At 39.6% G+C, this 23,904-nt stretch overlaps 1 protein-coding gene across 3 annotated transcripts in view; it reads left to right on the top strand.

The window, feature by feature from the left end:
• DPP10 (dipeptidyl peptidase like 10) overlaps nucleotides 1–23,904 on the top strand; it is a gene marked incomplete at both ends in the record, with an annotated part of 492,309 nt that overhangs the window by 200,140 nt on the left and 268,265 nt on the right. The window contains one exon of one of the 3 annotated variants that reach the window (XM_080346725.1): nucleotides 23,346–23,417. The exons of the other annotated variants lie outside the window; for them this stretch is intronic. Coding sequence (XP_080202851.1) covers nucleotides 23,346–23,417 — 72 coding nt within the window. Of the gene's footprint in view, nucleotides 1–23,345; nucleotides 23,418–23,904 lie in introns of those variants that run through there. 3 annotated transcript variants of the gene reach the window in all.

The following is a 23,904-nucleotide window of genomic DNA, read 5'->3' as shown; positions in this document are numbered from 1 at the left end:
AATTTCAGCATGGACTAGCATTCCATGCCAGATGTTGCTGGTTCTTGCACTATCAAAAGTGTGTCTTGATACATGTGCTACAAATGCACCTACATTTCTGTGCATGCAAGGTCGATGTTTATTTAGCATCTATCTGGGTTTTATTATAGTCATTTGGGGTTAGATTCATCTAGTACTGTGGGTTATTTAAAATAAGGAGACTAGATAGGGAAGAATGGCTGTGAAACCATTCTGGAAAGGAGTATTAAAGCAGAGCTTAACTATAGAAGTGCTGGATGTGAGCACAGAATGATCAGAGTGTATTTACAAAAACAGGAGTCATGCTTTCAAATAACATTAAGATTCCTCAGCAAACTGAGTCATTACCATTGTCTCCTCTCTTTTAAAGTATTACCTCTGTGTGCCACAAGGCCAAACAAGACCATCAGAAACAATCCAACTTGAATTGCTCTTCCCTTAAAGTCTCATTTAGAAAACAGGAGGAATCAAGGGCATAAGCATTACTCAGTATTTCTTGTTCCTTTCATAAGGTAAAGAGCAAAATGTATTCAACACAGTATTTTCTAATGCTTAAGACATCATGTTAAAACTGAAAAACAAGGAAATATAGTTTTAAATAGGCAAATTGTTATTTATATTAGATGTAGGATATGTTCCCAAGTAAAGCAAAAAATATCACCTAAAGATTCAAAATCACCATAAACATTGTGGTGTGAGAAAGATTAGGAACCTTTGAGATTTTATGTGTTCATAGACTTCAGACTCATTATTGAGATGAGTCTGATTTTTTTTTCTTAAAACAGAAAAAAAAAGCAAACAGGTGCACTATTAACCTATCCCTTTTACCAGCAATTTATTCTCCCCAAGTACCGAAAGAAAATTGTACCCAGAGGAATGAGATTGAATATTTTATCCACAATCTCATCATTTATGTACTAGAATGGATTAAATGTTAATCTCTTAATAATCCTTAATGAAGCAAGAAAGATCTTCAGAAATTAGCACTGTTTAATTGTCAGATGCCACCTTGAAGGAAACGCTGTTTGTTAGTCAGAGCAGGTCCCAGTCGTTGCTGGGTTTGAAAACAGATTGTTTATTTCTGCAGGACAAAGCGTTGCTGCACCAGCTGGGAACTGTATGGTTTAACGCCTGCAGATAAATGATACGAGTGGTGTGAGGCTGTCTATCACAGACAGGTAAATCAGCAGTTCGGAAGCTGTTGATAAGCGGTCTTCCTCTTTTGAAAAGTGAGGTCAGGAAAAAAAAACAACACAGGGGATTCATAAAAGCAGTGAACTGAGAGTACAGGAGGAGCAGTGGGTGCATAAATCACAGTGCCCGTACTGTGGAGTCCTCAGGTATATGGTGCAAGTGAATGAAGGAAGGGCAGTGACAAGCTTTGACTCAAGAGCGATAAGATCTTCAAGAGCAACATGGATTTAGCAATTACAAACAAATCAGGAAAGATTTTTCTGTTTTTCAGTGAAGCGTTTACTGTTTCTTTTAAAATGCAGGAAGCTTGAGCTGTCTGAGCTCCAGTTACAAAAAAAACATCTGGAAGTAGCAGACTTGCCAAAATATATGAAATTGCCTGAATACTTTTTGATAAGTTATAGGAAAAAGTCTTAGACGTACTCCTAGCAGCAGGAAAAAACTTGCGAATGAGATGTCCAAGGCCTCCTCCATTTTCCTTATCAACCATGGAGCCTTTTGCACAGAGAATAAGGAATAATAAACCTGTCACAGAAATAATCTTGAAGGTACACATCAAAAAGAGTCTGTTATGTTGATCTTATTTTTATCTAACCCTGAATGTTTTTTTAAGTTGTTATCTTAAAAAAGTGTCTGTCTTCAGAGTAATTTGTGTCAAAAACTGAAGTGTTAGCTCTGTTTGCCTAACTTGAAGAAGCTGTCTTCCCAAATATATTTTGGTAAAAATGGACAAAAGATATTAATATATTTATAAATGAAAAGGAATTGGAGTCTGTTGGTTGGAGGAAAGTTTAGTAAAGGATGTTTTTATTATTCCAAAGTCTTCCTGCTATCTTCTCAGTCTCACTGTAGTGGGAATACTGAATATTGCTGGAACTTGGTAGAAATAAGAATAATTAAAAGAATCTCCAAAGTGCATATGTAAATGCAATGTCCCTCTTATGCACTACATAGTTTTATGCCACATAAACAGGCACGTGAAAACCAAGCACACGCATCAGGGCTTGCCCTGTTTCCCCAAAAATAAGCCCCAGCATGGTTTTTCAGGATTTTGAGGATGCTTGAAATATGAGCCTGCATCCAAAAATAAGCCCTAGTTATAGTTCATAAAAAAGTCAATTTAAATAGTGTTCAGACAGCTATGACTGTAAAAAAGTAATAAGTTTTGGAGCAAAAATTAATATAAGACCCTGTCTTATTTTTGGGGAAAAGGATACCTAATACTGAGCATCCTTCACTGTTGTTACATTATGTTATATTAATATATCACCCAGTGGTGTATTATTTTCCTTGTTTGGGGATGCATAATGCAAATAGTTTTGTCTTTAAGCAAAGCACTACCATCATAACCAGAAGTTTCAAAGATGAGACAGCACTGGGATATGTACAACCGGCTGCCTGGTGATCTCCATCTCTGGGAATATCATGGGCAACTTGGTCTTCCTCTTCTCTGTCTCCTTCTAGCAAAACATTTTACATCTGAACTTTTCATACTCATGTCTATGTTTCAGAAACAGAATGGTCTCTCTCATTAATAGTGTTTGCTAATTATATTTTTCAAAAGACAATAAGTACAGTCATGTGAATTCTGGTATTTTCTTATCAATTACTTATAAACCTGAATTTCCTAAATAAAGCATACAAGAAAATAGTGCAGTTCTGGAAGTAAAGGAACAGAAAATAATCAAGGAGCAGATAGGACAATTCAAATTACTTACTTTGGAAAAGATAGAGGTAAGGAAGGAAGTGAAGTAGAAAAGTTTCTTATGGGTGATACTGTTTTTAAAAAGGTCTATGATAAATGTTATTTGTAAAGGGGGAAAAAAAAGTATTTTTTGTTTGTTCTTTGTGTTCCTGAGTTGAACAAAATACTGTTTGTTATCTCAAAAACATTCCCACATTGTGTTTTTTAAAAAATCCATTGCAGAATGAGTTACGTATTCATAAACAGAGAGTCCATGTTGTGCCGCTCACTCAGATGAGTCAGTTTTTCACCCTTTCATGACGTAATATAATCAGGATCATTTTTCTTCAGTTGCAGTCTGTCTGTGAAGGCACAGTAGATATAATTTAAGCCAGAAGGGTGTTTATTTCAGTGTAGGAGAAGTAGAATGCCAGTGTTTTACTATTAGATAATGCACCATCCCAATCTTCACACCTGCCAAAGCTGGAAAGGAGCACGAGTGCTTGTGTGGGGTGTGGGAAGGGATTTGCTTCAGGTGCTGCTGATGCAAAGAAACCCTTAGATATGAAAGTTTGTTCTCTGTAGTGGGCAAGGGGAACAAGAACTTCCCTCGTTTCACTAACAACTTCAGGGGCCTTGCTTTTGTAGTAGATATTTATAAATAAAAAGTGTTTGTGTCTTAGCTTATATTACAAAATGTATAAATAATAAATCTTAAAGATTGCTTCCATGGAGCTCAACATTTCAGCTGCTAAGTTGACTTTTTTCATTCTCGTGTTATGATATGGCAGATAAATAGAATTTTATTCCAATTGAGCTGTAGGTTTCTTTTAAAAGTTCCATCAGTACGTGGCCATGTCTTTGCATTAAAATAAAATTTATTGGGCAGCGGACTCTATTTCAAACTTAAATGAGAAAATTAAGATTTAAAAAGTTATCTCTATCTGCAGAAGTAATTAATGATCAAAGATGCAATTAAACATTAAAGAAGTTTTAAACTTTGCTGAATAGTTTCCTTAATGAGTTCCTAATAATAAGTGATATTAAATAAAATTGAGAAATAGTTTAAGTAGGCAGTTGCTTTTGGCAAATGTAGTGCTTTGACACATTTTATTTTAAATCAGAGAATAAAAAGCATATACTAATGGAAGATGTCCAAGATTGATCAATGGCATATTTTCAATATCTATTAGCTATTGCTAAACTGCTAGAATTAGAAATATATAGGTGATATTGGCATGAATACCAACACTTTGTCATTATAACAGGCACGATAAATTTATTTTGTTCCTTTGGAATATTCCCAGGATAAACTTTGCTCAATAAATTAGTACTTTAACTCAATAAGTAGACTAAATATTTAGAAGATAGTGAAGAAGCAGCTACTCTTTTTGAACTAGGAATAATTGATTGAAAAGTTTCCAAATGACAGTTTTTCATCCGAAAATGCAATTTTATTGGAATGGAATCATTTCAATGGGAACACATCCATTTCAATAACAATTCCAGAGGAAATGCTGGTTTTTTTTTCAGGTTTAATTATATATTTCAGTTAAAAAAAAATCCTAACATGTTTTATTTTGACTTCTCAGCTCCTTCTCTTTTGATTTTACATTTAGTGAATCCAGTTATATTTCTTACTTGAAAACTTCATAGTAAGATTGCATTTTGAAGTTCTTTCAGTTTGTACCTTTTTCCATTTGTCTAACGAAAAGTTTTATTTGTGATGCTGGCTTCATGGGGATATTCTGTTTAACCTCTTAGTAGATTACTTCTGCTGTCTTCTTTCTTTTCACGTTGGGATGATATAAATTACTGTGGTTTATTTATATACTTGCCTAATTGATCTGGGGATAAATACTGGACATTAGTTAATGAAACAAAACTAAATACATTACACACACAATTAGATATTTTCTGTAACTTCAATAAATACATAAAATTAGGCAGGAGAAAAGCTGCAGTGTATTTATGACCAATATATATAGTGATAATTTGAGGGAAAATAATTGCTTTCCTTTTCTCTTTAATAAATGGACCCTACATGTAATAGTATCCAATGCTATGAGTCCTGGAGGGGCTTACCTGGAGAAAGCAAAGGTCTGGGGAGCTGTCATTTCATGTTCATGCACAAAGGATTTAACTCAGGCTCTTTCCTTGCTTGTATTGTTCACAGATCTGCAATGTTTAAAGTGTGGGCTTTTTCTGGTCGATTTTTGTATGATTAGCTGGGATCTCTTCTGAAGAAAATGAACTTTGCCATCTGTGATCAGTTTTACGTATGAACATGCTATTTCACTGAGAAGATTAGTACAGATACAACAAATATTTTTGGTTGTGTCTGAAGAAATATAATGTGTTGTGATTCTTTTTTTTTTTCTCCCTTAGTCTAAAAAATGCTCAGAAATTATTCCTGGAATCAGTAGTTCTATGAATGGTCATTTGTGCCCATTGCTACAAAACCTCAGAGTGTATCTGTTTGTTTAGCTGTATGAAACGGAGTATTTTCTTTCATAAAAGGAAAATCTCTCTGTGTGCCTACATGATGGACATCGTATATATCGAACACGATAGGTGACATCTTCAGGGCTTAGAGAAGGAAACCAAATGCAACTTTTAATTCCTTTTTCCATGATTTGAGCATTCAGTAGCTAATTAAAGAGTCACTATCAATAAATGCAGAATTCTATTATTTTGGCCGCAGACAAGCTCGCTTAGCTTTTTGTGTCAACAGTGGTAGTTATAGGCTGATTTCCTGCAGTAGCTTCATTTATCCAGAAGTCCACCATCATCAGTATTTTGAAATGAAATAATGGCTCATCAGATACATTGTTTTATCTAGTGTTATAGCTTTCAATTCCTGTTTTCTGTGGGGTTTTTTTTATCCCAATCTGTTGAGGCTTGGCACAAAAATGTGAGAATATTAACCTTTTTTTCAGAACTGAAAGGAAGGTTAAAACCCACACTGTTTTGAGGCCTGATATGTAACACATCCTTGTCCATAATGATGTCCACAGAGAGTGCTGTTTCTGTTAAAATCAAGTTAAAAATATTGCTCACCATATATATCCCTCAAGGCATTTCTTCATACAATAATACTAGAACCTTGTGACTGTTTGGCAGGTTTACTGAAAGGTTGTGGCACACAGTACTCATCTCATTGTCAAATACCCATTTACTACATTTTCTCTAAGAAGTTAGAATTGTTTCAAATTAAGTATTTTGGTGCTGTAATTCTTTTTCCAGTATTTAATGGCGTTGTAATGTTCTGTTGTAATGAGTGACTCATATTGACTCATTGTTTCTACACGTTGACTCTGCTGATGCTTTGCAAATTTTTAGAGTCTTTGGAGATCTATGCATTCAGTTTGGTTGTACCTAGTCTTGGAGGGCTCAATTCCTCTACTACTGCAACTTTAGAGACTAATTATTGGTCAAATTAGCTGCTAAAGACAAAAACGAGGAACTGAAACCTTTAGAAAACAGAGGCTGTGTTACAAAGGATGAAGCACAAGCAGGGAGCGGTGGCAGCACAGGTTATGAAGTGCTGCTTCAGAGCTGTGTGATGTTTTACTCTGTATTTAAGGCTCAGTGTAAGGGGACATAACCACTCGGTGCAAGCCCTACATCAGAGGGATGTAGGAACCCAATGCAATGCCACAGATCTGTCACAACATGTATTTGAGCATGTAAGGAGGTTCATAGACACCTACTGGCAGGTCTGTGGAGCAGGTCTTCTTAGTGTTTCAGCATCCCATGTCCCAGCTGTAGGCACCAGACACCTGCACCCATCCTGGAGCTGCAGAAAAGAGAAGGCTGAGAGAGTATCTTATCAAAGTTTATAAATATCTCAAGGGTGGGTGTCAAGAGGATGGACCAGACTCCTTTTGGTGGTGTCCAGTGACAGGATGAGGGGCAATAGGCACAGACTGAAGCACAGGAGGTGCCATCTGAATATGACGAGAAACTTCTTTACTTTGAGATGCCAGAGCCTTGTAACAGGCTGCCCAGAGAGGCTGTGGAGTCTCCTCTGGAGACATTCAAACCCACCTGGACACATTCCTGTGTGATCTGCTCTGGTGAACCTGCTTTAGCAGGTGGGTTGGACTGGATGGTGGTCTATGTATATACACAGATTACATGAACTTTCAAGACTCAACAATTTTAGGGATTTTGTCTGCAAATGAAGACTTGAAGTTTTTATCCCATAGTCCAGTCCACCTGGTTGAAGTGATTAGTTACGGGGTGACTGTTATTGCTATTGCAAGATACTATTAGTGCTCACTGAAACACACAGAAAATTTTCTCTTTAAGGGTTAACGTTATTTCCAGTATTACAGTTGCAGCTTGGGGGAGGCTTTTCTTATTAATTTAGGAATGCTCCCAGGGCAGAAAAGGAGTCTTATTTACTGTATTTGTGTATTTTTGTAGTGTCAACTCTCAGACTTGGAAGAAGGGACAGTGATTTTTTTTTTTCAGGGAACTAAGATGACTCTGAAGGAGGTTCGACATGTTGCTTTTCAAACAAATAAAAATCCATAACATGCACCTGTCATTGGGCAACCTTTCTGAATTTACCTAGACTACACCATTACTGCTATATGGCCGTACCTTGAGACTGCTGTCAGTCAGCAGATAAAATATGTTTAACAATTATGTGGAAGGGCTTCATCTAGCTGATGCTGCTTTTTTTTTGTTGCCTTTGGATTGTTCGTTGCTTAGAAAAGAAATGTTTGATTTTGTACACCCCATAATATGTCCTGTATTCAGTTTATTAGCTACACTCAATATTAGGATTTGCTATTCTTCTTGTGGCAGAGACTGGTTTATCCAAGGCAAGCATGTTTTCATAAAGCTTGAGGTATGCTAATCAGTTCTTTATATGGAAATATAAAATGATTGACCTTTTGTGACATGCTACCAAAAGAATGGCTTGCTTCTCTTTTGTTCTCCTTTTTCAATTTGGAAATGACATTCTCTACCAGCAAACAATAATTTTCAAGGATAAGAAAAAGTTAGGACTTAACAGAGCAATTTGGAAAGAATAATAACCTTATGTTGTGGGCTTCATTATTCACTGGTTTCACCTTTTGTAATTTGCAGAATGAGTTAGCATAAATGTATATGTTACTTGGTTTATAGGGATGTAAATGATTGCAAAAAATACAGAAGAGCAAAGGAGGCTCAATATTTGGCATTTGTAATACTATAGCATGAATAGAAGTATTAATTCACTGGAATATTCAGTAGAAAGATAGCTTGAAGAGTTAATATAACTTGTTTTCTTTATTCTCTGGAAATGAGAAATAATTGAGTTTTAGCAAAAGTCGACTGCCTTCTGCTGCCACAGAGGCAAACTCAGCAGACAACTTGTCATGTTAGAACAGAACAAAAGCTGAACAGTTGGTCTTGATGTGTGGACCCTCATTTTCTAATTTGATTATTGCTCTAGTTGGCAAGTTCTTAAGAGGTGTTTGAAATGTTAGTGCTCTCTCAGGGGCACTAGCAGGAGGAAAGGATGGAAATTCAGTATTTCAGCATCGCCTCCTTTTTTCTCCTCTTGTGATGAAGGATGGATTGTCTTATGCTAAGATTTAGAAGACACACTTATTCTGTCCTTAGGTATAAGGGTCACAGATTTGATGCGAAGAGATGGTTGCTAAAAGGTACTTATGCAATAGTTTTATAAGCATAACAATGTATTAAGGCTGTGAAATGCTACCTGTGTCCCAGAGATGCCAATGCTGCAACAAGGCATGAAGAGAGTTCTGTCTCCCATACTTAATGACTGCTGAGTTTCACTTGAAAACTCAGTTTCACTGAGCCTAAAGTCTTATTTTCTGCTTTAAACAATCTGCATATTGCACATTCGCTATGTATTTCATGTCAAATGTACATTGAAATACTGAATTGTTTAACCCTAACCTGTGGAGAGCTGGAGGCCCCTTTAATCTGAATAGTTTCAGTCAATTAACATTCACAGCGTTAAAATTTATCTTGGAACAGTGTACCCAGTTCTGCATTTGGAGGCTAAGAGCAGCACCAATGCAGCAAAATACCCGTTGCTGGTGGGATTCAGAGATCAAATTTGGATTTCAGTGTCTGAATATTACCTGTTGCTTCCAGAGTTGTTCTGGCTGAGGCTGGAGGTGACCAAGTTATGCACGAGTCTAGAAAGAGCAGACATTATTGCTGAATGTCCAAGTATTCACAATTTTCCTTCTCATATGAAGGGGTAAATGTTACAGAACATTGACTGTGGCTACTAGATGAGATAGTGTAAAACCTAATTAAACTGTTTCATTAACCATCTCCGTAATGTCCGTTTAAGCTGTTGTTTTTTAATGAAGTGGTGGATAGTTACTTTTGTTTTCTTCAGTTAGAACTGTGATAACTTTTTTTAATTGAAGGGCAAGAAATGACAAATAAGGACAAATCCCCAGTGGGACAGAAGTCACATTTCGGATGTGTTATCAAACACTTAATTTTTGAATGGGAAATGCCATTAATGCATTAAAAAATATGTCAAATAATGACCTGACTCCAGGGGTTAAGTGCCATTTTAGAGTGTTCAATACGTGAACATACATAGAATTTCTATCACTTAAAGCTATCTTGGCATTATTGTGATGGCCTACTCTACTTTTGCAAATTACTTTGTCTTCTTTGTGGCTTTGCAATTCTTCTTCTTGATGAGACGTCACTGATAATGCCATTTTCAACAGTGACTGTGTGAACACTAAGAATTACTAATAATTTTCTGACAGTCTTGTTTTAGATAAAGATATACCTGTCTTCCTTTCTATTTCCTATCTTTTTTCCATGAAAGTCCAATGCTGACAGATTTTCTGAGAAATAGTGTTTAAATCTTTGTGTTTAAATATAATTTTCTTTACATGGTAGACCGTGCTTCAAGATTAAGAAGATACTAAGACATCTCATTCTTTATATAAAGTCAAGTTGAAAGATGTGATATGGAATACTCTTGTAAAGGCTTCTGCAGCAAGTAATTAAGTACAGCTTAAGCATACCATAAAATATGCAATTAAAAACCAAAAAAATGTGCACCCTGACAGGTAATATAGTAAATTGCAATCTTGCAGTTTCTTTCACTTGCTGCCATATAAGAAAACACAGATATTGACTTTTGTTGAAGGTCTTTTGATCAGACAGCCAAATATTGACTAAACCGAAGTAACTGTCAGTGTTTCAACCTAAGGGTCAAAATAAGTATGTGTTTAGTAGGAGTGACAGAGGGAGCCAGCAAAAAACAAACCAAATGAAAAGCAAAAGAAAACAATTTGAGACCAGTCACGTTTGGTAGCTCTAAGGCAGCCATCTGATTAATTAATTAATTAATTAATTTATTTATTTATTTACATTGAAAACCATCAAATATTCAGAGACCCTCAACTTTCCTTCTGCTTTCAAATTATATTTGAGTTTATTGCGTAAAGTTGCTTTGATCAGGTGTACACAGCTTGTTTTTAAATTCACATGTGTGTACCGGAGTGGTACGGGCTTCAGTGACCTGTGTGTTAGGTGAACGTCACCGAACCTAAAATTTGATGGCAAAATACCCCTCTAATAACCTCTCTAATAACAGGATGATGCAGGAGACTATAATTTTCATCAGTTTGCTCTGAAAAAAATATGAATGCACAAAATGGAGATTAGCAGGGTTTTCTTTTACATTTTTCTTCCTTTTTGCTAGCTTTCTTTCTTATAGCAGACAATTCCTCCATAGCAATAATTTAAACATGTCACCATTGTAATGACTTTGGAAAGCTATAAAGACACAGTTTGCGGAGTTTTAAAGTATGTGCTTAAAGTATATTGCTGTTGAGCAAAGCACTTAAGCACGTGCTTAATTTCAGGTATGTGGTAAAGTGTCATTGGATTTATTTATACAGCGATCTAAGGATGGATGAAAAGTTAATTTGAGGCCATATTCAGCTACTGTGCAGAGTGGAGTGTGGGAGGGAAGGGGATGCCAGGAATCACGGAAACGAAGGGTTTGAAGGAGCTCCTCAAATTCCTCTATTCTGTTCCTGAAGTGCCTGTAAACCACCTCTGATAGTCAATCAAGATCTGGTGACTAATGAGGGAAATTCTTTTCCATTAGAAACGCGCTCCTGAAATATTCCTGTCGGTCCTGTACTGAAAATGCTTGTCTATTCTTGTAACAGGCTGTTTGAAAAGCAAGCACCTACTATATTTTAACACCTTTTCACATACTGAGAGATTCACCAAATCTAAGCAAATCAAACATAACTGTGTTTTGTCTAGATTAAACAAATCCAATTGCTCCTCAGATTTCACGCTTCCTTAAAGACTTGCCTTGTTGCTCCCCATCTTGTTTTTTGTAGTGCAGTGACCAAAATTAACCACAGACCCACAAGATGGATATTGAAGAGATACAATATTTTTTTGCTGGTGTATATATAAGCCCCGCTCATACTTTGCCCCAGGACTGAGGTGTGCTTTTGCTTTTGTTTTTGTCACTGTTTTGGGGTGCAGAATAGTATCAAGCTGCTGAGTTGTGTTTATCCCACAGCTCACTACAACATGGAACAATGTTTCTCTGCTATTTCTGGACTGCTGATCATCCTCTTGTTGTTTTTGTGCATCATGTTGCAGCTTTGCACCGGTAGCGCTTTTTACACACTTTTGGATTGAATTTCACATTGCTGATTTTGGATGATTTCTCCAGTTCATTAAGCCTCTTTTCAATTCTGATCCTGTTCCTGACATTGTTTGTAATCCACCTTTCTGCACATTCCCAAGTCTGAGTTTTGTACTTACAAATGTCTGTAAGAATACACTCTAATAACTGAAATAACGATGAATAATGATGGACTTGCACAAAAGCCCCTGAAAGGTCCTAATTGGAAATACTTCCCCTTTGGCAATTAAATATTAAGAACTGACATTTCACATAGTTTGTGATCCAGCTGGAAATACTAATTTCATCTAAATGTGATTTTCTTAGGAGAAAATCAGGTGGTATTGTTATTGAAGTCTTACAGCACTTCCCTGTGATTATCCACTCTTTGCCTGTTAAAGAGTGAAACTACATTGACTGGATATGACCTGGTCTGGAGAAATGAATGCTGGCTATTCTGTCTATCACCTTATCTTCTATAAACTTAAGTTCTGTATTTTTATGTTTTTTCTGGGAACTAAAGACTAAACTGCTTGTGTATTCTTTATTCTTACTTGTTAAAGGCATTTTTTTGCCATTCTCCAACGCACCACAATTACCCCATCCTTTTGAACTTCTCAGAGGTTTCTCTTAAATGGTTCAGAGACAGATGAAGCTTCAGATGTTTCTAAGTGAGATTTATTTGTTGATTTGAATGTTGATTTATCTAATTACTTATTTACCTTATTTATTTATTTTCATATTCCAGCCTTCATAATTAGTGAGCATATAGTTAACTAAGTATCTATTCTCAATTTTTTTGTGTCTCACAAGTATTAGAAACATCAGCCTTATTCCTTTTCTCTGTCTTTTTTTCAAGTGTGTCTTTGCTTAAAACTTCTATCTTTTACCATTTTCTCATTTTTCGTAATCATCTCACAGGAATAACTTTGCAACTTTAGATTCTTAACCAGATGTTTATGTTCCTTCTATTTCCCTGGTGGCTTCTCCTTTCTTTTGGAAACTAAAATATTGTCCCCAGTGTATTCAGAAAGTTGACATATCATCTTTGTCAGCCTGTATTGCTTTTCCATCAGACATTTGTACAATAAAAATCCTCCTTGCTGCCTGATCCTTCCCTAGGATGTTTCTGCATATTACTCCCTTCAATACAAAGACATGAATCCCAGGATATTTGTGAAGACAAAGGCTTATGCTTTATTTTCAAGGTTAAATAGGGAAAGAATGACTCCCCACAGTATAGCACCCTTATTCGTGGTCCCTTTTATCTTTACGTAGAGTCATTTGAGAAGACAATAATTTCTTCTGACTTGTTGAACCGCAGACTTCAGAACCAGGATATGTGCTATTGATATAGAGGCAAAGTTGCCTTTTTTTTTTCTCTTCCTGCTCTTGTTGAACAATTTATTAACTTTCTTTACAGCAAAATCCCAATTCCGCAATGCATCCCATTAATGCTATAGTGCTGCTTAGATTGTTGACTGTGTGCTAAAAATTCAGCTTCTTGCAGCTGTTTTTCATTTTCATGGCATTTACATATCACTACCTTAGATACTTAATTGGAAGCTCCATTATTTTCTTTCCTATAATTCTGTTTCAATTTCCCAACCAAATAGCTGGCCTGAGAGTTTCAGGCTTTCATAATATCCACTTTTTTTCTCATCTGTGTGGTGTTTTTTTTCACTATATCAGCCTAGCTTAGGGGAGTGATGTGAAGGATACCTCTTCTCCCTAATAGCATTTTTTTTCTCAAACCTACTGGATTCTCCAGGGTTAGAAGCATCAGCAATTCTTTATCTGCCTCTCCTGCCCAATAGCCTGTCGAAATCCTCAAGAGGGTTTCTGAATGTAGCTCCCAGATGAGTAATGATGCTGAGGCTGGGCTGTAGATGGTTATTTAGAATAAAAATACTAGTGTGCCAATATGTGGTCCTCTGCAACTCTCCTGAGAGGACACCATCAATGCAGTTGGGAAGTCTGAGATTTGTGTCCAATTCTCAATGTTAAAAATAGTCCCAAAGTTTCTATAACACTTCTCAAAGTGTCTTCCTAAATCTCCAACTATATTAACTTTCCCACTGTCTGCATTTTTCTTAAACAGTTTGCTTCTAATTAGAGATTCTTGATAATTATATTGAAAGGCAGAGAGCTCTATTCTGCTTCAAATCACACTCCATGACTTCTGCAAGTACCCTTCAGTATCTCTGCCACCTTCTTTATTAAGCAAAGTGTTAAAATGACTGCCAAGGTGAAAATGCTGTGAAAAATCAGAGACTGTTATCCAAATGACGTGTCTGGTCACCACGATCAGAAGTAAGATCAAAATGAGAGTTCAGCCATATGCAATCCAAATGGCATTGTTGAACTGAGGAGATATTTTTTGTTTCATGCACACTTGGTTGCATGAACTCCTGCCTATAGAAATTGAATAGACTGTTGTTGAATGAAGTGCTCTATTCACTTAATTATTCCTTTCTAGTTTTTCTAGATACTTTTGTTTCTTGGATAAACTGCATGAACAATACTTATTTTTTAATAAAAATGTGACATCGGTATTGTGAAACATGAATCAAGACCACATTTAAGTAGTCCCAGAACTGCAAAAAATGCATATTAGAATGTTTTTCAGAGAAACCATATGAAATTATGCTTAGATAAGTCCTCTAGTATGTGTACCTTATCCAAACCTTTAATTAGTGTTTGGCTTCTCAGTTATCCTGTTGACTTCACTTGCTTTTCATCCCAAAATGTGATCCATTTCCCAGGAGGCACTGGCACGCTTCTTTCTAAGCCAGTCCTCTTGTATAAGGCTAGGTAGATGGCATTGTTGTGTTTTAATAAAATTCATATTAATTCTTAAATTTAATACTATCTATACTTAAGATTATACTTATTTTTCCTATTACTATACTTAGTATTCTGAAGTGTTTGTTTCTTTCAGTTAATGTTGTGATTGCCAATGCTCAGGAGACTTCCTACTGTATTATTTTCAAGAATTGGGATTCTGAAAGCAAGGTTGTGCCTAAATCCTCTATATTTACATACTGTATATTTAGAGCCATAGAATCATAAAAACGTTTGGGTTAGAAAGGACCTTCAAATGTCATCTAGTTCAACCCACCTGCAATGAGCAGGGGCATCTTCAACCAGATCACGTTAACATCTCCCTCGTGGTCCTGACTGTACAACACTTCCTTCATTTATTTAAGTTTTTTGTGTGTATTTATATAGTTGTTCTGCTTTGCCTTGGGCTCTAGTTGTGTTTCCTTGATGGATTATTAGATTTCTGCATGGATAATTTGTATATAAGTTTGTAAAACATTTTCAGATCCTTCGTGAAAGAATAGGTTTTATGGAAATCTTGGAAAATATATGTGTGTATTATAATACAAATGTTTGATACCTTTCATTATATAACATCTGCTATGGATGAATAGGCTATTATCATGTAGTTCTGTGGCAGCTCCATTTCATATTGTAATAACATCATAGAAAAAAGCTCAGTGGTATAATTTTATACAAAATCTTTTCTTCTTCCCTTTGATGTAGGAATAAGTCTTTTGGGATGCTAAGACCTACTCTATCCAGTGACTGCTAATAAGAATTAAGGGTATTGAATAGAGAACAGGCCCTACTTTTCTCCACTTCTCCCTCCCTCCGTCCCCCCCTCCCCAAGGTTTTAAGGCATCTTGAAATTATGGTGGCCAACAGAGTTACCAGTTTTGAAAACAAATTGTGCAGTGTTAGATGATTTTTATGATTTTCAGCACAAAGTGCACATAGTCACATATCTGTTTCAAAGGAAATATCATTTTCAGTAGAAAATTCAGGTTTAATCATTACTAGCATCATAAGGCTTGTTGTTTTAGTTGTAGAGTGAATTATAGCTGGATGGAAAATATTTCATAGGACAATCATCCTACAAGAATGAAGTCAGATCAAAAATGTTCTGGAGGCTTTTCATAGAGTGGTCTAGATTGGAAGGAACCTTAAAGATCATCTGGTTCCAATGCCTCTTCCATGGGCAGGGATACCTTCCACTAGACCAGGTCACTCAAAGCCTCGTCCAACCGGCCCTGAAAACTTCTAGGGTTAGGGCATCCGCAGCTTCTCTGGGCAGCCTGTCTCAGTGCCTCACCACCCTCATGGGGAAGAATTTCTTCTTTATAGCTAATCTAAATTGTCCCTCTTTTGTTTGAAAGCCCTTACCTTGTCCTTTCACTACATGCTCTTGTAAAAAGTCTCTTTCCAGCTTTCTTGTAGGTCCTTTAGGTACTGGAAGGCTGCTAGAAGGTGTCCCTGGAAACTTCTCAAATTTTATTTTATTGTAAATTATGGCGTTTTATTATGATTCTATTCTGATTTTTAATTTCCTTCATTCTCTCTTTTATTTTTCTTCTCCTCCTGCCCACCCACAAATTAGCAAATGAAATTTGGGCTTTCTAATCCATCCCTATTGATTTATGTAATGTATGAGGCAACATTTTCAAAATTGCTTAATTAAGTTAAGCATTCAATCTGGGTAATTTTTAGTAATAAATACGTGCCTTATCTATTGAAGCTATTTTTAATATCGCATTTACTTCCTAGTTGCATTCCTTGTGGTTAAATATCTGTGAATCTGACAAGTCTTCCATGAGTAGCACGTAGATACTATATTCCTGAATATGTCAGTTGCATTTTTGTAAACTATGGTCTAGGTCATAAAATGGGTTCAACTATCAGTCTGAATTCTTTATCTATTATTTAGCGTTGACAGGAGATCCTCAATGAATCATTTAACGTTACTATACATGCATGCTGTATGAAGTTCTTTGAAGAATAGCTGTATGACAACCACGAAGGAGGAAAAAAAAACAGCCTGGCCACTTGTGGTTTTAACCATGAAGTTACACTAGTAGTTGTCGTTTATTTTTCTAGACTTACTTCTGATTTTTACCTATGTCAGCCTGAGACTTCTGAGTTCCTGGGCCAGTCATCTGTTAACCCAATTTAACCTGATTTAATCTGTAAAAAGTTGACAGTTGACAATAAGTTGACTTAGCTAAAAGTTATTATATGCAAACTCTGCTATGACAGATCTTCAGGGGTGGGGGCTTCCTAGAACAACTTTTGCCAGATGATGCAATGGCTATGGAAGGGGAAATTCTTGCTTCAAAATCCAAGATCTAGTTTTGCCTCTTCCCTGCCTAATCCATAACTTCTATAACTTTCTTGAGTAAAAATAGGCTTAGTGAGGAGCACAAGTAATGCTATTTTATATTGGTGAACTGCTTGTGAAATACAGATCAAGATCTTTTGTTGTGAGCTACCATTAGGATTTAAAATCCACTTATATAGAGTTACTTCATAGAGGCTTCTGGAATAGGGCATGCCTTCCCTTTGGACTTCAAACCAATACTGTTGTCAGAATATACTGATTACTTTGTTTTTCACTTTGTAGTTATGTTTTGTAAATTCGCTCCTTGCAACAACGGTAAGAAGGAATATTTTATAAATATAACTAAGCTGGCCAGAATTGCAGCAACTCAAAAAAATTCCTCTAAATGTGTGAATTTTCTCCCAGTAGACATGATGTCCTAAAGAATGTGCTTGTCTTCTGGCTACTACTCACAAAGAGGTGGAGGAGGAAAGTCCTGCAGGACCCTCTGCCAGGTCATTGCAGATGGTTTGGATACCTCAGGATATCTACAGTGGCACCTGGTGACTGTAGGAACCACTTCAGTCCCAGCTTCAGGCTGTGGAATTGAGTGCACATGGTTGTCTATCTGCTTTTCTTAGAAACTATTGTGGTTTATGATGCCATACATCATTAGATAATCAGAAGGGGACACCATAGATCTGAAATCACAGCTCCTGTGTTGTTCTGTTATGAACTATTCCTTCAAACTCTCTTGAATGCTGCCTATGCATTTTAGTGGTTAATGAGCGCTGTTTTTGGAAATGCAGTCTTGTTCTGTACACTTTCTTTGAAATATCTGCACGTGTATTTTAATAAGTCCTGTAACTTTCCTGCTGGAATATATTTGCATTTATTTGTATTAACTCAGTGCTTGCATTGGTTGTTTTTCTAAAACAAGACAAGGAGAGAAAAACATGAGTACAATTTATTCACAAAGAAAATAGCCTTTCACCAAAGCAGGTATTAGAATATAATGTGTTTCTGAAAGTGCCTGGAATTTTCCCTCATCAAAATATTTCTTAAGAAACAAAGTTCAAATATTCTGTCATTTAAAACCATAATTTAAAAAGCACTCTGCACGAAAACACATCCTGTCTTTTTTTTCAGGTTTATGTGACTCAGAGTGGTTCTCCTCTGGACAAGTATTTTTAGTTTTTGCAAGCCCACAGATCCACTTAAAACACCAGTGAAGGACAATCACCTTAACATTTCTTGGCTTTTGGTCCCATTAGTTTGATTTTTAAATTCACTTTTATAATTTCAAGGTTTTTTTTAGCCCAATTGCTAGAGCTTTAAAAGGAATGAGAAATCCATAATCAGAGTATATTCAAAAGATCTGATTTTAAAAAGCCGCTGACAAGCTCTCAAGCCATGACCTTGCAGCTTTCACACACTCATCAGCGTTGGGCTTCATAGAGGCTGTGGGTAATATAACAGGAGACTCTTTTCCCCAGGTTGTAAGATTCTGAGTGGTAAGATTTCTGGCAAGAGAGATACAAACCTAAGTTCTAAGCTGGAGCTGATTGAGAATCTCTTGATGTTGATCAATTGACTTCATGGCAAAAAAGCTTATGCTGTTTGTAGGAATGGGTCAACAAGACATAAAAGATGTAATGCGCTTCTTATTTTTATGGGAATGCTTATGATTAGCAAGCAAGTAGTATTTACATCTTCACCAGGCTATACAGTTATTAACTACACAGTGATGAGGATCATATAAAATGTGCAGAAGACAGAACTACCTGTTCCAGTTTTGCTCTTTGAAACTCCACCGCTGGAGCGGCAGCAGACTTACAAAACATGAACTTGCTCCCTAAAGAAAGGCCAAGATCTTTGCTGTGCTAATAATGACCGTGCTTCTTCGTGGTGATCTGTCCAGAGGCAGTATCTGTGTGACACACGGCAATTAAATCGCTTAATAACTAGGACTTTACTTAAAATCAGGTTTTGTACCTTCAGCTCAGACATTGAACCTCCCAGCCCAGCTCTGAAGGTGAATGCTCAGCACATACACTGGGTTTGGCACGCAGGGGAGCTCTGAGTAACTGCTCTAGCCCGAGGTGGTAGCTGGCCAGAGGAGTAGTAAACCACCACAGTTTCTTCAGAGAGAAAAGGGAGAATTCCCATCACTTGGGGCATCCTCTGCTATATTATTTTTGCACATATGCCCAGCGTTTTTATGCCCCAGCAGGTTTCTGGCTTACTTGCTGGCTGTCCAAAATCAGCACTGCATATTAGGCTGCTATATCAACAAAACATATATGTTATTAAGTCATCATGCAATACAAGCTGTAACAATTGAGTAATACTCTGATGGAGTTGATATCCAGTTTACGTGGAGCATAAAATAATCATGTTATGTGTTGACTCATGCACCCAGATTTGGAGTGTGATGAGAAAGATCGATGAAATTACAAGCAGTCCCTAACATAACATTTCAGTTGAAAGATAAATAAATTAATGTAATGATTTTGCAAAGAACTCATCAAGAGTATAATTCCATTTCTTTTTGCAGCTATTTCACCCAAGCTTTAAGTGCTTTTCCTGCTGATACTATGAAGTATCTCGATGATACGGGTCCCTTCCAGCTCAAGATATTCTGAGTTTTCTGGTGAAAATGCTACAAGAAACTACCATAAATACTGTACACCTTAATGGCTCTTGCCCATATAGCATCAGTTTTAGTACCAGGCTTCAAAGATGTGTCCTATTACTGGCTATAAACCCATTCTTCTAAACAACTCAGTCAAATTACTTCTGAGCAGTAATTTACAAAAAAAAGACCCAAATAAATGTTGGTGTGGGCAGCAGTGAGAACTGGTGAATTAACTTAATATCCCCAAAGCATCAATACTCTGAACCAATGAACTAGCATTTAAAAATAATGATAGAAGGAATGATGGAGTGCTATTATAGACAGTTTTGGTATTGATTTTAAGAAGCTTTATATAAGACTCAGTGTGTATAGAGCAAATCCCCATACTTCTATCCCCCAAATACTCATGTTTCCAATAATTTTAATTGATGTATGAACACCCAACAGTCAGCATGCATGACCTTTATGAGACTTATGCTTCATATGTTCTTTCATTATAGTGATAAAACCTCAGAATGAATATATTGTGAATAACTACGCTTCAGCTAAATTGATTGCTAATGTCTTTCTCCTTCTTGATTAATAGTGGAACTCCATCACAATGGATCTCATCAAAAACAAGCTGAAAGTAATCTCTATTGAAATGTGCCCATTCAAAGCCTAAATCATTAGAATTCTTCATCTCTGATGGGGGCTCAGTAATTAGTTGAGTTGCAATAGACCTGTGCCATAAACAGCATGAACCAGAACATGTCTGCTTCTAAGACTTATTGTTTGTATTACTGTAGCACCTAGAGGCCACAGGCAAAATCTAAGTCTCCCCATGTTATGTATTGCTCAGAAAAACATAAGATCCAGAGTCCTACAGAATGCAGCCAGCACAAAGGAAGGGTTGGCAGCAAAGGCTGCTCTGCAGAAGTAAAGCAAAGCCATAGGTATTGGCATAGAAAAGATGCTGTCTTGGTTGCTCTTTTTGCTTTTTCTTTGTGTAGTGCAATTATTGTATGAAAAGAAACAGCAGCAGAGGGCAAGAAGGTAAAGGGACAGCAGCGACGGTAGAGAAGTTAGGGGAATAGTGAATTATAAGAGAGAAAATAGGGATATGAAACAAAAAGGGCAGAGATAGTGCAGAGAGAAGCACAGGAATGGCTGATTCCTGAGTTGAGAGACAGCGACTGTGCAGACGGACCCTGGGGCGAGCAATGCGAGTCCTCACCGCAGGCTCCCACAGCCGGGTCTCATGCAGGGGGCTGTGGGTGGTCCTCGGTGTCATGCTGGAAAGGAATCATAAAGTCAGTCACAAAAAGAGATTGAGTCCATTAATTTAGGCAATTCTCCTACCCTAGGCAGCACCAATTATATCACTCCAGACATTTATCTGGATCAGGCCTGGAGGCCTCCAAACCTCCTAAGGCAACTTGGACCTCGGTTTTGCCTTCCCCCCTCTTTGGAAATAAATATGTTTTTTTCTTAATGTTCAACCTGAATCTTTCTTGCCATTTTAAAAACCTATTGCTGTTTATCCAATCCACCACGTACAGATGAGGTTATTTTCATTCCCTTGTAGCACCTTTTAAGCATTTGAACATCGTTCCATATCTGTCCCCAGTTTTCTCTTGTTTAGACAAACTGATCCCAACGATTTTCATTTGTTTCTTCAGAGCATGTGCTTGCCAGACCTCTGATTCTCCTTGTTACACGTCTGTGCCACTGACCTTGGCCCCTGTAATCAGTGGATGCCCTGACAGTACTGGGAAGGGTGAGATTTCTCCAAATGTTGTGACAACTGTAGTCATGCTTGTCTGTCGCAGTGCGGTATGTGTCTGGCTCACCATAGCAAGATGCTGCCTTAGGTGCAGTTTTGAGACCCCCTCTAATGTCCCCTTCCACATTTTGAAATGTGATCTAAGCTGTTGTTCTCCATCTCCCACAGTCCCTCACATGTGTCCTTACTGAACTGGCACACAAGTCTCTAAGTCTGTCAAGATCACATTTACTTCTGATGGTGTCCTCCAACGTCCTGGGCATCCTCCCCAGCTTCACACTGTTTGTGAATCTGATGACATAGTGCACTACACCACCCTGGTGCTGATGGAAACGTGGCCAAACCACACCAGGATGGACCATTGAGGGACTCCCCCACTGCAGCCTTGTGCTGGGGCTGGGAGCCCCTGGAAAGGATAAGCTGTGAAGACAGTTTTGTAGATGCTTGTTTTAGTCTTATTCAGATTGTTTCTCTCTTCCTCATTAAATTGTCCTGGAAGACAGTGCTGGAAGCCCTTCTGCATCAAGACAGATGACATTTACTGTTCTCCTATCCACAGGCCTGTTACCCTATTAAAGAAAGAAATTAGATTTGCTTGACATGATTTGCTCTTGACAAATTAATGATAGCTATTAGTCGTCATCTAGTTTTCGTCTAGGTGCTTGCAAAGTTAATTTACTTACGTTTTCTAGAACTTTTTTTGGGACTTCAAGAGAACTTGTGTCTGTTGATTGGTGGAGTCAACACAGTGATGGGTGATACAGGAAGATGGAAATACTCAATACTGAGTATTCTTTGGCTGGCTGGTCTATAATTTCCCAGTCTCTTGTCATCTCCCTGTGCCCTTCTAACCTGTTCCCACTGGAGGCTGAAATCTCAGATCTTTGTCAGTGCTCTTAATTATGCTCACCATTCAGTCAGAACAGACCGACCTTGTGAGGCCTGATGCAAAAAATATTAAAAAAGATCAAGCACTTCTCTCATTATGTGCTGACAGCTTTCCTTCTCCCTTGCAGTCTCTTGAGACCCAGGCTGGCTAAGAGAGCCCTGGGGCTGCTCCCATCAGCCACACGTCCCTTCCCTGTCCCAGCACACCCTCTCCTCCACGGTGACAATCCTTCCTTCCACAATGCCACTGTGAGCAGGATCCTGAAATTGACTAGATTTAACAAACAGCCCAACTCAAGACTAAGTGTTTGAGGTTCTTCTTTCAAAGGCTCATGTTCGTTGTCCCTGGAGTTACCATCTACCTTCACATTTTCAACTGTGTCTTGCTGGTTAAAAACAAATTTCTGATGGTCTCCTTTGTTGGTCCTTATAAAAAAACCCCTCATTACCACCTGATGATGTGGCTTTAGGACACATAATTGTGTCCATAAGGTCTTCCCTAAGTTCTCCTTTTTTCTAGCTCTATCTAAGGGCCTCCTATGCTGACTTTAGCTAAAAGGCTTCATGCGATGAGGGCTTTCATGAAGACACGGGTTGCGATGCTCCACCCTGAGCTTCCCAGGCCAGGGGACATTCCCGTACAGCTCGGGAGAGCCACCTTCGGTCGCTCGCAGCTGAAGTGGCGGGGCTGGGGCAGGGGCAGCTTCTGCCCTGCCCTGGGGCCGTCTGAGCTGTGGGAGCCAAGAAACATTAACTAAAGGCACAACTGTGCTTCCTTCCCGCTTTTTTATATTGACCTCCCCCATGGTTTCTCTCTGCCGGCGGCGGGGCGGCAGCAGCCGGGTAGCCTGAGAAGAGCCCCGCGGGCAGGGGCCGGTACCCGCGGGGCGGGAGCGGGGGCGGGCAGCGCGGCAGCGACGCCCCCGTGGCGGGGGCGCGGATGGTCTCTCCCGGGCCGGCGGGAGCCGCTGTGACACCTGCTGGCGGCGGCGGGACGAGGCGGGCCGGCCCACGGCGGGCGGAGCGGAGGGGAGCGGAGCGGGGCGGGCAGAGCGTGCCCGCCGCGGGGCGCTCCGCGGCCGGCGCCCGGCGGTGATGCGCGGCCGTCCCCCGGCGCGGGGCACCGCGGGGCCGGGCGCCCCCTGAGCACCGGCGCGGCGGGGCACTGCGGTAGCGGCGCTGCCGCGGCGGTGGCTCCGCGCCCCCCGCCTGTCCTCCCCTTTCTCCTCCTCCTCCTCCTCCTCCGCCGCGCCACTTCCAGGGGAGGCTGGTGTCATGCGGCTGGCGCCGAGGGAGGGGTGCCCGGGGCCGCAGCGGCAGTGAGAGGCACCGAGCCGAGGCGAGCCCCCTGCGATGACAGCCATGAAGGAGCAGCCGGCGCACCCAGGCGGCAGGGGGAACCCGCCGCCGCCGCAGCCCGACCAGGTGAGACCCGCGGCGGGAGGCGGCGAGGGGCCGGGGGGTGGATGGAGGTCGGGAGGAGCGGCTGCCGTCCCGGCGAAGTTGTGCGGAGCTGGGTAGAAGTCTGGAGGAGGGGCGGTGGAAGCCTTCGTGCCGCTCAGCCGGGGGATGCGGAAGCCCCGCGAAGCCCCCTCGGGGGGCGCGGGGAGAGCGGTGGGGCCGCTCGGAGGGGACCCAACCTTGCCCGGCCCCGCCCCGCGGCTGGGGTGTCGGTCAGCCCCGACCACCGGCGGCGGCGGGTCCCGCAGGAGTTTGTGCTCTGCTTCCCCGCGAGTTGCGCCGCGGGGGAGGCACAGGGGCGGGGGCACCCTGCCCTGCCGGCAGCGGGGATGGGGGCGCGGACCGGGGCTGCCGACGGCGGTACGGTGCGCCCGGGAGCGGGGCGCGGGGGGCGCCCTGTGCCCGCGGCGGAGCTGCTCGGGGACCCACGGGGCCGCGCTCCGCGTCGCCG

This window comes from Nesoenas mayeri (assembly GCF_963082525.1).
Source record: "Nesoenas mayeri genome assembly, chromosome: 6".
In the NCBI taxonomy this organism is placed as follows: Eukaryota; Metazoa; Chordata; class Aves; order Columbiformes; family Columbidae; genus Nesoenas; species Nesoenas mayeri.
Note: the sequence above shows the minus strand (reverse complement) of the source record. Positions and strands in the feature narration are given on the sequence as shown.